Source organism: Loxodonta africana, chromosome 6 (genome assembly GCF_030014295.1).
Source record: "Loxodonta africana isolate mLoxAfr1 chromosome 6, mLoxAfr1.hap2, whole genome shotgun sequence".
NCBI lineage: Eukaryota > Metazoa > Chordata > Mammalia > Proboscidea > Elephantidae > Loxodonta > Loxodonta africana.
Window position 1 is genome coordinate 78747042 of NC_087347.1, and position 15496 is coordinate 78762537.

At 38.7% G+C, this 15496-nt stretch overlaps 1 protein-coding gene across 8 annotated transcripts in view; it reads left to right on the plus strand.

Moving 5' to 3' along the window:
- The window catches only part of STK39 (serine/threonine kinase 39), a 420086-nt gene that overhangs the window by 298088 nt on the left and 106502 nt on the right, over window positions 1-15496 (plus strand). Inside the window, exon 17 of one of the 8 annotated variants that reach the window (XM_064287032.1) lies at window positions 481-15006. The exons of the other annotated variants lie outside the window; for them this stretch is intronic. Coding sequence (XP_064143102.1) covers window positions 481-728 — 248 coding nt within the window. The 3' untranslated portion in view covers window positions 729-15006. Of the gene's footprint in view, window positions 1-480; window positions 15007-15496 lie in introns of those variants that run through there. 8 annotated transcript variants of the gene reach the window in all.

Here is a 15496-nt window from a genome sequence, read left to right on the forward strand (position 1 = left end):
TATGCCCCCCACTTTCCCATGTCTGCTCCCACCAGGTAAGCTGTATGTTTAACCCGAGTTCGTGCCCAAACTCGTATGGCAATGGTACTTCTAATTAGAACTACACCATTTAATTAATTGATAAGAGTTCAAAATCAGTTGTTTTTTCAAACAACAAGCAGGATGCTTTAGAGAAGCTTAATAAAGGCAAATTGCTAAAATAAACAAAAATGTATTAAATTAGATGTGGGAAAGATGACTGTAAAAAAGAGACATTTTAGAACTAGGATTTTTTTTAACTGCCTTGGCCCTACATCGTATGATTGGTAAATGAATGTATATTAATGAGTTCTTAGTTAAAACATTAAATGTAAGGTATATTTGTATGATATTTTTACATTTTTATATTACAGTTTGCATATTTTAAACTGCCTTTTTGTATTAACCAACCAGATACCACTCCCAACTCATTAAATAAGAGCATTTCTTCTGTACCTACAGACAAGTCCTGCTATATAATTTTGGGAGCCCAGTGTGAAATGAAAATGCATATCCTCTTGTTAAAAAATTACGAAGAATTTCGAGATGGTGACAACAGAACATTGAACCAGGCAGGAGCCCTGTGTGCCTGCCCAGGCCACACTGCCATGAAGGCAGCCCTGCCTACATTATGGACAAGGGGGCTGGGGAGAAGAGTTTCAGAGTATTATCCCGTGGTACTTACCCACTTACTCTCGTTCTATATTTAAATAGTTGATTTTGTAACATGAATGACTTCTTCTAACATCGTTTTCTTTATTTGGATCCATGTGTACGTTTTTGTAACTCTCTGGTCTTTTATTGGCCTTTCCTATATGAGGTCTTCTTCACATTTCCTAAGAATATTTTCATTCAAATCGTGGAGACATTTTTGGTGCCCACAAGGTCAGGTACTGAGTTGCTGTCACTATACTGGAGATTTCTCTCCAGGGAGGCCTAAAACCAGCTCTCTTTCTGGCAAAACTTTAAAGTTTAAGTTTATTAAAGTTCTATTGTAGTGATCCTTAAAGACCAACAGTGTATGATATTTGAGACCGTGGTTTTATTTTGCTCGAAACAATGAAAATGCATGCAACTTTTCAGTAATGTCTTAGATAGTGGGGTATACTCACTTGACATTCACCTAAACTCTTCACTGGTTGGTGTAATACTATATTCCAGAACAGCAAATAAAAGTGGTTGGGTCAAACACGGAAAGTTACCCTTTGAAGAGATGCCAAAGGAAAGTCTCTTAAAGTTGTAAAAATGTCCATTTGTTTTTAGCCTATTAACATTTATGTCCCAGTAGAATATGTCATTCCTAGCAGATGATGATGTTTTAAGAAGATGGTAAGAAGATGAGAGAATCTCTTCTTCTAGGTCTATATGTTTTTTGCATGAGTATAGTGCATACCAGAAAACCATAAAAAACCAGAAAACCATAATGGGTAAAAATTGACCCAAAATATTTTGCAGGATTTTAATGATTCTTCAGAAGAAAATGCATTTTCATTTAGAATAGCTTAAGCTATAAGTAAAGAGCATGGGTGATGCAAATGATTAAACACTCAGCTACTGACCAAAAATTTGGCAGTTCTCATCCACCCAGAGGTCCCTCAAGATAACAGGCAAAAAGGTAACAGCAACTGGAGACCCTGTGGAACACATTTCTACTATGAAACATATGGGGTTGCCATGAGTCAGAATCTGCTAAATGGCACCTGGATAGTAAAGACCAAGAAAATTTCTCTCTTAGCCACAACAAGCCTCTCCTCCTCTGTTGGTGGTCCAAGTTGGCTTCCTGCCCATCCCTAAACAGGCCAATTGGTGGTGGAGGTTGAGGTCCCCATGAGTAGGTTGTGGGCCATCACTACCCACGATATCCACCTCAGGCCCCATAATAGTCTTGTTAAATAGCCTTAGCGCTTCCTTTTAAATTATCGTACACAAACTGCTCCTTCTAGGTATAGACGATTTACCTGTTCTTTAGGAAATTTATTACGTTGCTGTTAGGTTGTGTCGTGGCAGATAGATCTTTCAAATGGCTATAGAGATGCACAATTTGCAGCACATTTTCAAAAGCAGGGAGTATTAAAGAGGAGGAGAACCTCCTTCTTCCTTCCTCAGTGTTCATATTGGTGTTATTGGTGTTTATATTTCCTTGCTGAGTGTCTCATACTTGACAGGAAAGCAAAATCCAGTTTGTTTATGCATTTTTATTTGGATTTTGCACGCTCTCTAGGTTTCCTTTTAATAGATAGACTCTCTTTTCTAGTTGGTGTACCCATGACACTTCATTGCTGATTATGTTGTTTTGGTTCCATTTTCTTAACTACATTCAGTATGCAGAATCATTCATACCATAATGATATATTACAGGCTTTTCCCTGACTTTAAGGCATGACTTCTTTTGTTAGAATATGTTAAAAAACGTAAGTCACAAACTGTGAAAAACTGATTTTTGAAATTACTTCAGCCCACATTTTCTATCTCAAATCTTAATTTAATCATAGTTCTTGAAGAAGCAAACCTAGGCAGACTTAATGGAGTCCTCTATACCTGTGGAGTCCTTTTCCTCTTTTGGCATGCCGAAATTGAAATCTTGTTGAGCTTCACGTTTTTGCCTCAAAGCCTCCCAACCACATTTTAGCCAATAATCCAACTCACATCCTTTTTCTGCTCTAACTTCAGTTGTTCATACACTGCAGAGGTTACAACTTTGTGGCTCAAGACCTGGGCCTTGCCAGTAAATGTATTTTGTTTGGTCTGGAAATGTATTTAAATGTCTTAAATTACTTGCCGACATTTAAAAATTGGGAGAATTCACATTAGCATCCAGTTCTGATGTGTCTTAGAAAATCCAGAAGATCTTAAAACACCGGGCCTGAAAGCCTATGTTGCAAAAGTCCCTGTACCCACTTCCTCTCTGAACAATTTACTTTATCTCCCTGGCCCCTGACCCTGTAGGGTCTATTAGTGTTAACTGAGGCCCCCCAGTTTTCTTCCTACATACACAGCACATCGTTCCCACACAGCTATATAAGGCTAGATTAAGGTTATTTTTCTATGCAAAAAACAAGTGTGATTGTTCATTCGTTGATCAGCCTTAGATATAAATCTCTGCAGCTTTTTTTTAGGAGTCTCTTCTCCCTTATAATGCTTTGGAAATCATCCGCTTCCTTAGAGAAGAGCTTGGAGTAGAATTTAATGTGGACCTAATTGTCCAGTTTTGGAAAAGGTTTAATAATGGGTTTAGAAACATAAAGTCCTAAATTGTTTCCCATAAGGGGATTAGGGGAGTTAGGCGTGTCCACAAGCATTGACTGGAGCTAAGGAAGTACACAGTTCTCTTGGTCAGTCATAGCTTGGATGTCTGCAGGAATGCTCCTTCTAAGAACACTCACCGTGAAGGTCATTTCTGCCAGTATTCAGCACAGGGCAACATTTCATTCTATTATACATAAGGTAATATGAGTCAGGGCTGAGGTAGTGGCAGCTATCAAAAAGTATGAATTCCATGGTCATTTATTAGTACTTTATTGATAATGCTCATTAGTGCTAAACTCGATCACCATATACTCCACTCCTAAAATTTAAAACTGCAGTATTAATATACGTCTCATATTCATATCACTAAAACAATAGCAGTAATACATGGTATTCTTGCTCAAAGATGATTAGAGTATCATCCTAATACCCCATTATTGCTCTTCAGCATTATCATTTTGACTTAACTATATTACCTCTGTCTACCCCCTACCAAACAGACTCATTTTAAAACTCTGACTTCTATCTCTTTACATTTCTGTTCAGGCGGACTACCATCCCTTGTGTTACCATCCACTCCTCTTCCAAATGCCAGGGTGCTGCCCTGGGCTGAATATCCCTACCGTAAATGACAATCACAGCCCAGGCACGAAACTTAAAGTAAGGTTCTATCCTTAGCTTAGTTTATCTATCCTGATTAAGATGTTTATCTTGACAATTCCCATTATTGGGCAAGTGTGTAAGTTGGAAGAGATACTTCTGTTTCCTTAGTAGTGACTTTGTTGGCCATTTTGACATTTTTATGATTAATAGGGTTTAATAGACTAGCGCAGTAGTTAAGAGTTCAGCTGCTAACCAAAAGTTAGGCACTTTGAAACCACTAGCCATTCTTTGGAAACCGTATGGGGCAGTTCTGCTCTGTCCTATAGGGTCGCTATGAGTTGGAATCAACTTGGCAGCAATGAGGTTTTTTTATAGACTAGCAAGTTTTAAAAGCGTTTATAACATCTACTAAACGTATTCACCTACCAAACATTTGTTACCTTGCCTAACTAGGTAACCTGGGCCATCCTTAAAATTGAAACTAGTCACTCTGTACCATTTTACCATGACATCCCATTGTGGTCCAGATTCCTAATAGGTCACTGCCAATTTCGACTCTATTTGAGCATTGTGGCTAGTAATGCCTGTTAAAATGTAATTCCTGGAAAATATTGGTCATTCAGTAGCTTTTTTGAGAGATTTCACTTATCACTGGACTAAGCTTCTTGCATGCAGGAGTTTTTGTCTGCATTGTTGACTGATGTGGCCCTAGAAAGCTGGAATGGTGACCAGCACTTAGTAGGCTTCTGATAAGTACTTGTTGAGTGGATGAATTACGGGGTTGACTTAAAACACACCATTATGCATGTTGTAAAAATATATGGGGCTCTTTTTGGTATCACGCTTTACTGATCCTAATCAAATCACTGGCCTGTATTAGCAGCAAAAGTTGGGGTCTGCTTTTGCACTGTTCATTTCAAATTTATAGATTAAGCTGGAATGGGCATTCCAGAGGTTTCTGTCTTCCAGAATTATGTCTCGGAAACCAGAGCTGGAAGTGCAATCGTTTTTTACTACATTACACAGGCAAAAATGAATTCATCATTTTTATCTCACCGTTTCTCATTAAAAGCCTAATGCCAATATCTCATCCAGAGCAGTGCCAAATTTCAGCTTCTGCTAAACTAAGACTTGGATGTATGTTTGAACAGCACATTGTGGGCCTATGGCAGATTAACTCTTTGGAAATGGAAAATATATATGTTTGACTGACCTTCAGCCAGCCAGAAATAAATCCTCTGCATAATCTTGCCAAAATGTCATTTGGTTGTGAACAGGGCCCCTCATTTGTCTTACAGTTGCCCGCATGTTAAGTGCCAGGCCACTGCAGTCTTTTCTGCTGCTCTTTTGTTCATTGATAAGGTGGATTAGTGAAGAAATATAATTATAATCCTTTGCTTTATCATGAACTGTATTCCCCCTTTATTGAAATGTCTGTTGGGCGAGAAATTTTTTAAGTTTATTTTCTAATGAGACTTGGTTAGCTTTTAATCATGTTTCTAATTTGTTATTGTGTTTTCAACCTATTGGTTCTTTCCATTTAGCCCTTGTATCATGTCTCATGGAGTCCCTAGGGAGTGCAAACAGTTGGCTGACAACCAAAAGATTAGCTCTTTGAGTCCACCCCAAAGTGCATCAGTAGAAAGGCCTAGCGGTCTGCTTCCAAAAAATCAGCCATTGAAAACCTTATGGAGCACAGTCTACGTATGGGGTCGCCGTGTGTTGGAATTGACTTGACGGCAACTGTTGTTGTTTTTTAAATTCTATTTCATGTTAAATTTTATTCTAAAAAGCAACTGGAAATAAATTCTCATGCATCAGGTTGAACAACTGTGATCATGACTTTTCTTTTCTTTAATGCTCTGCTTATTTTGCTGTACTTCTAATGGGTGATTGATGTATTTTCTTTCTTTAGTTCAGAATTTCCTGCAGTTTACAAAATTCCCTGCCTATAATGTGTATGGTGGAAATAACACTTAATTGGGCTAAGTGACATTTCATTTTTTCTTCTAGAAAAACATCTCTGTTTCTGGATAAGTAAATAAGGTTAAAAACTTCCAAACCTAATCTTTTTTTTTTTTAATTTCTTGAATAATTTTTCTGCACTTCTAAGAGTCCAAGTTCAAAACCTGGCCCCATGAACTCCATAACCTACTGCTGTCTGGCCATCCTCACCAGTGACGTCTCTCAGGTGTCAAATCCATCCCCTCTTTTCTGACATTGGTTGAATATTTACTATCTTGATTTTGTTTTTCTTGTTCTTGCATGAAGATCAAATGAATTCCCTGAACTACATACAACTGCTCTTTGGGGACAATGGATGGGAAGGTATTTGGTAGCAGAGAGGATGCCACCAGAATGTAGCTATTTAGTGAAGACAATTTATAGGACAGTTCATTTTTTTTTTTCACTTTAAGGATTAACTTTCTGATGTCATTACCAAGTGCTGGACTTTTAAAAACCCCATGTGTGGCCCCATTTTGACCACGTTTTATTATTCTTTGTTTGTGGTGAATGACCAGCTTTATTGTTCAGAAGATGATCCAGGTGATGGTTCCTTCTGATGACTGTCAGTCAGGTTTGGAGCCTTGAAGTGGTTGACAGACGGTGAAGCATTCATTACACACCTTATCCCATCCCTGCCCAGTCTCTCAGCTGTACCAACTAAGGGATCTTGGTAGAGAAGAGGAAAAGCAAGAGCAAGAGATACAAGCTGGGCGTGCTGCTCACCCCTGGTCTGTGGAGGCTGACCACTCCTGTCTGAAGTTCGAGGTCTGGGAGGGTGTTGTCATTACTGCTCTTGGTTAGAGCTGTAGGTCTGGAGTGCTTCGTATCTACCCTTGTGGCTGCCCTTCACGTTAAGCATGACCCATTAAGCAAGTAGTTAAGCTGCCCATTTTTTCACCTCCTTTTTGCTTCATATGCCTTCTAGAGACATTTTCTGAATAAAACCATATACAGCTGTTTTTTTGTGGGTAGTTTTAAACATGTCCTTGATCTCTTGGGAATTTTACTTGTGAATATCTAAAGTTGCCATTTATGATAGGCAAAATCAACTCCATTTCAACCTTCTTTTTCTTTCAGATAACAAATTTTTCTCTTATATTAACAAGATGAAGCCTTTAAGTAAAAAGAGGTTTTTTTTTTTTTTCTTAAAACAGGAAAAAAGCTGTAGAAGCATCAACAACAAAATAACCCTCAAAGCAACTTTCCTTTTCTACAGCTTTAAAACCCAAAACCAAACCTGGGTCCAACTGTCAAGTTTTTGAGTGGTGAGATGTTTGAAAATCTTGGCTAAAAGACACTAAGATCAAAAAGATGATGGTATTTTATGATGGGAAGTATTAGCCCCAGTTCTTTCTAAAATGGTCATGCCACAGAACATGGGAGGCTTTTTGAAGTGTGTTTCACTCCGTCTCTTGGTTCACTGTTTGGGCCCCTAAAGGGATCTTCACATAAGTCTGTGATTACAGGAGCAAAATCAGCTTTTAGACAAGATGGAAGTCACACTGGCCCCTGCTCTTTGATGTAGGGGAGAAGGTGGAATGCGTACGGGGGACGAAGTAGTGCTTCTTAAGTCTTGGTTTTTATTTTGAGTGCCTGCCTTAAAACGGTAGGAATCTGTTCTCTTACTGTGAGGCAGAATGCCCTGTGGTTACGTATATAGCCATTGCGAGGCAGACCTACAGTCAGATTTTGCCTCAGTCTCCTCCTAGTTGTGTGACTGTGGGCGAATTGCTTCATCTTTGTGCCTCAATTTCCTCTGTAGAATAGGGCAAGTACAAGCTCCAGCTTCATAGAGTGGCTTTAAGGATTAAAGAATTTACACATATAGGGTGCTTAAAACTGCATGATAAGTCTCAATACATATATTATCATTAATAATAGTTTTATTTATTCTGCATTAAATATTTCATTTTTCCAGTTTGCAGAATTTCTCAAAGTCAAAATGTGAACCTGTTATTTAAGAGAGTCTTTCAACAAGTGGTCATTAGCAATCAATGAAATTAAAATCTCATTTTAAAAAAGCAAAGAAGATCATGTTTATTTGGGGGTTCTTTGGAGATCTCAGTATTCTTCGTGTGGCTTATGCAGGACTCCTTGTCACTCGGCTTAGTGCAGAATGAGCTTTGATTGTGAAAACTTGAGAATTTCAGCCAACTGGGGCTACTGCTGCCATGCCTTTCCCAGCATCTGATTAGAATTTCTGGATTATCTCCTTAATGATCTGTTTTATTAAATAGTTGGACAGCCATGAACAGAATAACCAACCCATCCCAACCCTTTGCCATCAAGTCGTTTCCAACTCATAGTGACCCTGTAGGACAAGAGTAGAACTGCCCCATAGGGTTTCCAAGGAGTGCCTGGTGGATTCAAACTTCCAGCCTTTTGGTTAGCAGCTGAACTCTTAACCACCACACCACCAGGGTTTCCATGAACAGAATAGACCAGTGCAAAAGAGAAAGATTGTTTATCTTTTGTCTTAGGATTAGCATATCTTTATTTTTTTCATGAATATTCTGCGGGCTTCCATAGTTAACTTTTCTAAACATGCTCTTCCACCATTGAAGTTTCTATGAAGAGGATTGATGTTATCACAGTGTAAGAAGTTTACAGAATATATGCATCCTCAGTCTTCTCACAGTTGGGTAATCTAAGCCTTTAATCCTCTTCTTAACACCCTAAAAGTATAAGATTATGATAAACCTAAGAAAGGGGAAGGGAGGACGTTGGTTTTTACTGAAACTACAACGGGGTTGGGGAACTGCATTTTCTTCTGTGTGTGTCTGGGGTTTTGAACCATGAATCAACTTTAGTTGCAACTCACAGCTTTTTATTTGATTTCTTCCAACAGGAAGGAAAAGCCAAATTTGCCCAGAGTTAATGAGATCCTGCTACCTTCAGTAGCATCGGAATAAGCAGTGCTGACTTGTTCTCTGTGAGGCTGCATGTACAGCCCTCAGTCTTGTTTGCCCTTTTCACTGCTGTCAAACATTCTTCTGATTTTTATTCCTTACTGCATTATTGATTATCATCCCCGAGTCAGCATCTCTTTTCTGGCTACTCTTCTGTATTTTGATTGCTTCTGACTCCTCTTCATACTCAGACTCATTACTGCACATCTCATGAACCTCTTCTCCAATCCTTATGGAAACGGCTCCCTTCCTGAAGATCCCCAACATCTTTATTTACATAGATAGCAAACTACCTGCGCCTCATAATGACTGCACAGTGTTTCTGTCTTGTTTATTCCCTTGCCAGAAATGTTTTGTTTGTCTCCCTCTGTTTTCTATTCCCCAAACCAGTGTGACATCTATTCCACTTGTTTTTTACCTGTTACCTATCATAAAAGTCTACATCAACTTGTTGTGCTCAGGCATCTAAGGCTGAAAGTAAATTGGTGTGTACCCCCTCTTATCTATAAGGGTGGGAACAGAAATCTGAAATGCAAATAGTTTTACTGTGCTTCATATATATGTGAGGAACTTATCTGACCCCTTCATGAATAAATAATACATTTCTGAAAGTTTGATAACCTTCTAGTTCGGAAGTTCCAATATCATTGCAAGGATCAAAGCAAGAATTGCAGTGGTTGCTTGTCACATTGTTTTTGTTTTGTTTCGTTAAGTATACACTGATTTAGGCCCCCTCCGATCCTTAGATGGAGCCCTGGTGGCACAGTGGTTAAGTGCTCAGCTGCTAAGATCAGCAGTTCAAACTCACCAGCCACTCTGTGGGAGAAAGATGTGGCAGTCTACTTCCATAACGATTACAGCCTTGGAAACCCTATGAGGCAACTCTACTCTGCCCTGTGTGTAGTGTTGCTATGAGTTGGAATTGATTTGACAGCAATGGGTTTCAGGTTTTTGGTTTTTTTTTCCGATCCTTAGGGACTGAGCACATCCTCACTGTAGGCTGTCTTATTTCCCCAGCCATTCTTTCAAATATTTTCTAATAATAACAACAAAAAAATCTTTTCGATAATTATCTTGACTGTGGTTGGTTTTGAGGACCATGTTCCTGAGGTGTACATTTAAGATTATCTCTGTTCCTTCCCACCCCAAACAAGGTTGTAATTTCTAAGAAATTGGGTGGTTACGCAAGCAGGTGGTGCTGGCCATGCATGCACAGCAGGCAGATTCCTACCTGGGGAAACATTGGTGGGATGAAGACTTAGAAAAACTCTGACTGTGGACCCTGTGAACTACTTATTTACCACACTCAGTATTTCCTTCCTCCTTATGTACTGTGTTTTGTATAATGAATAAACCAGAAGGGCAAGCCCATTACATCAGTGAATCTTAGGCTACTAAGAATTTTTAAATGTGCGGTTGCTTTCAAGCTCTTGTTGTTTTATAGTCTTAGGGCATTTTTATCCTGAAAACACCTTCTTATGGCTTGCAGAAGCTGAATGAATGCTCTTCTTCCCTAAAGCATGCAAGTTAATACTTATTAATAGTAATGATGCACTTGTGGAGTCCTTTCTGAGGCTGTATCTGACTATTCAGAGAACATTTTCTTCCCCCTTCAGTTAATGTCATGCACCCACTAAGGGTTTAGTAAGGTTATTGGCTTCATTAAGATACACTGCCACGTAATAAAGTCATAGCCAGTGTACTATAGGAATAGGTAATGAAGAAATACTGGAACTTCCTTCTGGTGGTGTTGTTAGGTGCCTTCCAGTCATTTCCGACTCATAGTGACCCATTGTACAACAGAAAGAAACACCGTCTGGTCCTGTGCCATCCTCATAATTGTTATGCTTGAGCCCATTCTTGCAGCCACTGTGTTAATCCATCTTGTCGAGGGTCTTCCTATTTTTTGCTGATCTGCTTTTCCAAGCATGATGTCCTTCTCCAGGGACTGGTCCCTCCTGATAATATGCACAAAATATGTGAAACAGAGTCTTGCCATCTTTGCTTCTAATGAGCATTCTTGCTGTATGTCTTCCAAGACAGTTTTCTTTGTTCTTCTGGTAGTCCATGGTATATTCAATATTCTTTGCGAACACTGTAATTCAGAGGCATCGATTCTTCTTTCATCTTCCTTATTCATTGTCCAGCTTTCACATGCGTATGAGGCAATGGACAATGCCATGGCTTGTGTTGTGGCGTCTTAGTCCTTAAAGTGACATCTTTGCTTTTTAGCAGTTTAAAGAGATCTTTTGCAGCAGACTTGCCCATTGCAATGTGTTGTTTGATTCCCAGACTGCTGCTTCCATGGGTGTTGATTGTGGGTCCAAGTGAAATGAAATCCTTTGCAACTTCAGTCTTTTCTCCGTTTATCACAATGTTGCTTATTGGTCCAGTTGTGAGGATTTTTGTTTTCTTTATGTTGAAGTGTAATCCATACTGAAGGTGTGGTCTTCGATCTTCAAGTTCTCTTCACTTTCAGGAAGCAAGGCTGTGTCATTTGCATATGACAGTCAGCCCTGACCTTGTTCTGACTGATGATATTGAGATTTTCCATCGTCCCTTTCCACAGATGTAGTCAGTTTGATTCGTTTGTATTCCATCTGTCAAGGTCCACATGTTTAGTCACTGTGTATGTTGTTGAAAAAAGGTATTTGCAATGAAGAAGTCATAGGTCTTGCAAAATTCTATCATGCAGTCTCCAGCATTGTTTCTGTCACCAAGGTCATATTTTCTACCTACTGATCCTTCTTATTTGTTTCCAGCTTTCTCATTCCCATCACCAGTAATTATCAATGCATCTTGATTGCATGTTTGATCAATTTTAGGTTGCCGAAGTTGGTAAAAATCTTCTATTTCTTCATTTTTGGCCTTAGTGTTTGGTGTGTAAATTTGAATAATAGTCGTATTAACCGTTCTTCCCTGTAGACATATGGATATTATGCTGTCACTCACAGCATTGTACTTCAGGGTAGATCTTGAGATGTTCTTTTTGACAGTGAATGTGACGCCATTACTCTTTAAGTTGTCATCCCCTGCATAGTAGCCCATGTGGTTATCTGATTCAAAGTGGCCAATACCAGTCCATTTCAGCTCATTAATGCCTAGACTATTGATGTTTATGCATTCCATTTCATTTTTGATGGCTTCCAATTTCCCTAGATTCATACTTTGTACATTTCACATTCCAAATATTAATGGATGTTTGCAGCTGTTTCTTCTCATTTTGAGTCATGCCATATCAGCAAATGAAGGTCCTGAAAGCTTGACTTCATCCATGTCATTAAGGTCAGCTCTACTTAGAGGAGTCAGCTATTCCTCACTTGTGTTTTGAGTGCCTTCCAACCTGAGGGGCTCATCTTTCGGCATTGTTTCAGATAGTGTTCTGCTGCTATTTATAAGGCTTTCACTGGCCAGTTTTTTCAAACGTAGACTGCCAGGTCCTTCTTTCTAGTCTTTCTTAGCCTGGAAACTCTGCTGAAACTTGGCCACCAAGAGCGACCTTGCTGGTATTCGAAAAACTGGTGGCAAGGCTTCCAGTATCACAGCAACACAAGAGTCACCATAGTAGGACAAACTGACAGACACATGGTGTAGACAATTTCAAATACAGGATAGATAAGTTCCTCTTGATCTTAAATGACACACAGACAGTCCTGCCTAGAGAAGGCTGGTCTCAAGAACTCCTGGACATCCCTTCTAACTTCAGGTCATATTATAAGCCACTCTTTATGCCTAACTTTATTCATGCAGTGTTTGTGAAACAAACAAATGTAGAAGAAAAAAATTCAGAAGTTTTTCAACCGAAAATTGTTTTTTTTTTCCCAATGTTATTTTTATCTTCTTTGCAATACCTCTTTCTTTTGCATTACCCTGGTGGCCAGAGAACAGCATCAGGAAAGAAAAATGAATTCCCTGATAGTGGTTTCTTATCTGTTCAATTAGGGCAACTAACATGGTGAGATACAGTGCTTTCTCAATTAATGAATCATCTTGGGAAAAAAGCTCCTCTACATAAGGCTAGATTCATTAAAACTACACCCTACACACACAGGCTTCTTAAAATATATGAGGCAGAGCTGCCCGCATGAGACCAGGTGTTTTAATACCTGCTTTTATCTGTCTTAATCCAGGCAATGTACTTTATTACTATTATTTTTTTATGTTCTTTATAAGAACGCCATTTTACATGGACAGTAAATATGAAGACTGGCAATACATGTATAAAGCTTTTCTTTTGAAAATGTACAGAGAAGTTATTTGACATATTTATTGATACGCTCAATTTGTTTTTTATTGTTTTATTGTGGTAGAAATATGTATATAACAAAACATTTCCCAATTCAATGTTTTTTACATGTACAGTTCAGTGAGATTGATTACAGTCATCAAGTTGTGCAGCCATCACCACTGTCCATTTCCAGTCTATTCCATCATCATTAACAGAAACTTAGAGCCCTCTAAGCAGTGACTCTTTGTTTTTCCCTCCCTGCCACCCCATGTAATAAGTAATAAACTTTATTGTTGTTGTTGTGTGGCATCGAGTCCATTCTAACTCATAGCAGCCACATAGGATAGAGTAGAACTGCCCCATGGGATTTTCTAGGCTGTAATTTTTATGAGAGCAGATCACCAGGTCTTTTCTCCCAAGGAGCAGCTGATGAGTTCAAACCACAGACCTTTTGGTTAGCAGCCAAGCCCTTAATCATTGCACCATCAAGGCTTCTTAATAAACTTTTGTCTCTATATATTTGCCTATTCTAGATATTTCATATAAGTGGAATCATACAATATTTATCCTTTTGTTTCGATTTGTTCTTTACTGCAGATCATTATGTATAATAATAAGCAAGTCACATGACTTAAAAATATGATTACTTTTACAAAGCCAAACCAAAATTTTAGATTTTTTCTCCATTTAATATAGTATGAATGTTTTCCAGAATCTACAGTTAACATTGTCATTATTAACTGGTGTGGTGTTTAAAACCCTTTTCCTACAAGATAAAGTCCAGATTCCTTAGTAGACAAGGCCCTGTTGTCCAGGCCTCTGCCGGTTTTCCCACTTGAATTTCTCATAGCCCCCCAAATCCCAATCTCCACTCTAGCCATGTTGAAGCACTTCTTTGCAATTCTCAAACTTGTACTGCTCCTGTCTTTCACCTGCTCTTTGTCTGGAATGCTCCGCTTTACTTAACAAACTCCCATTCTTCTTTCAAGACTTGGATTAAATACCTCCTCTTCCTGGAATCCTACCCAGAACTCCCCAGGCAGTTTCCTCAGTGCTGTCATTGCACCTGGGTCCTACCCCTTCAACAGCACTCATGGTTTTGGTGCTGTAGTCATTTGTTTGTGAATATGTCAGCACAGTAGGCATGACAAGGTTGTGTTAATTGTGTTTGTATCTCCCCAACAGCTAGCGGATACACCAGCTTAAACTACACGCTTTATATATTGGTACACATACCTGCTTTTAAAAGAAAAAAAAAAAAGGTCCTGGCTCTTAAATTTCCTTTTATACAACATCTTCCACCTCCCTCATGTTAAATAGTTTACCTTGTTGCTAGAGATACTTTATGACCTGCTCAGGCGGTTTTCTTATACTTGATCCAGACCAATCCACCAGGGATGGTGGAAAAATCAGGGGCAGGTTAATATTATTTTGAGAACAGTCTAAAGCATTGCAACTCAAAGTGTGATCCATGGTCTGGTTTGTGCCACGATGTCAGTCAACTACTTTACTAAAACTAAGCACACCATATATTGCAGGCTGACTTTTTTTTTTTTTGGTAGCAAGACTTTTTCAATGAAGGAAACATTGAATTGATTTTCTTTCTAGTGCGCCTTCCTTACCTCATGGAAGCAAACATTTCAGTGATGCGCTACTTTGAGTTTCACTTGTCTGAAGCATAGGGAAGTAATTTTCCAAAGCTTCATACTAAGTATTCTAAACAGGATAAGATTTCAGTTTATTTTAAATTGATTTGTTATTATTAAAGAGTCGAATTATACAACCTTGCTCTGTAACCTATAGTGGCTGATAAATATTTTACATGCTTTGAAATATACCATAAATAAAGACTAACCTAAGAAATTAAAAGAGAAGAGATATCCTTCTCTGGGACATTGTCACATAACGTAAAGAAAGGCCCAGCTCCCTCCTTTTTCCCATGTGGGCTGGCCACATGAGTGAGAAGTGTTTCTGCTTAGAAGGCTGCCACGATGTGCTGGGGTCAGAGTCCTTCAGGTTCTCTCTAGGTTTTGTGCTTATGCCAGAGGGCTCTACCTCAGTGGCTGGGTTGGCTCATAATTTAGGTAGCACTGCCCACGGCAATGTATTTACTGTCTCATTAATTTTAACTTTCCAAAGCTTTTCCCAGTCCAGAAGCAACTAGGTTGAGTCGCAAGCTGTGAGTGTCCTATTAATATCTGACTATTGAAAAAACTTTCTGTAAACCAGATCAAGGTGAAACGAGAGTGATGATAAAAAAAAGTTGATCCTATAAAGTTAAGTGTTGCTTTTTTATTTTTCTTTGGCATATTTCCTCTGATTGATTTAGATTTTTTCCAGAATTTACATGACTTGACAAGGTTGTAAAAAAACAAGGTTTTAAAGATAGCTTAAAACTTGTTTCTGTAAGCTTTTTTTTTTTTAAAGTGAAAGACGCACTTAAATGGTTTTAGTCTCATACATGAACTATATTGGAGGCCAGGCT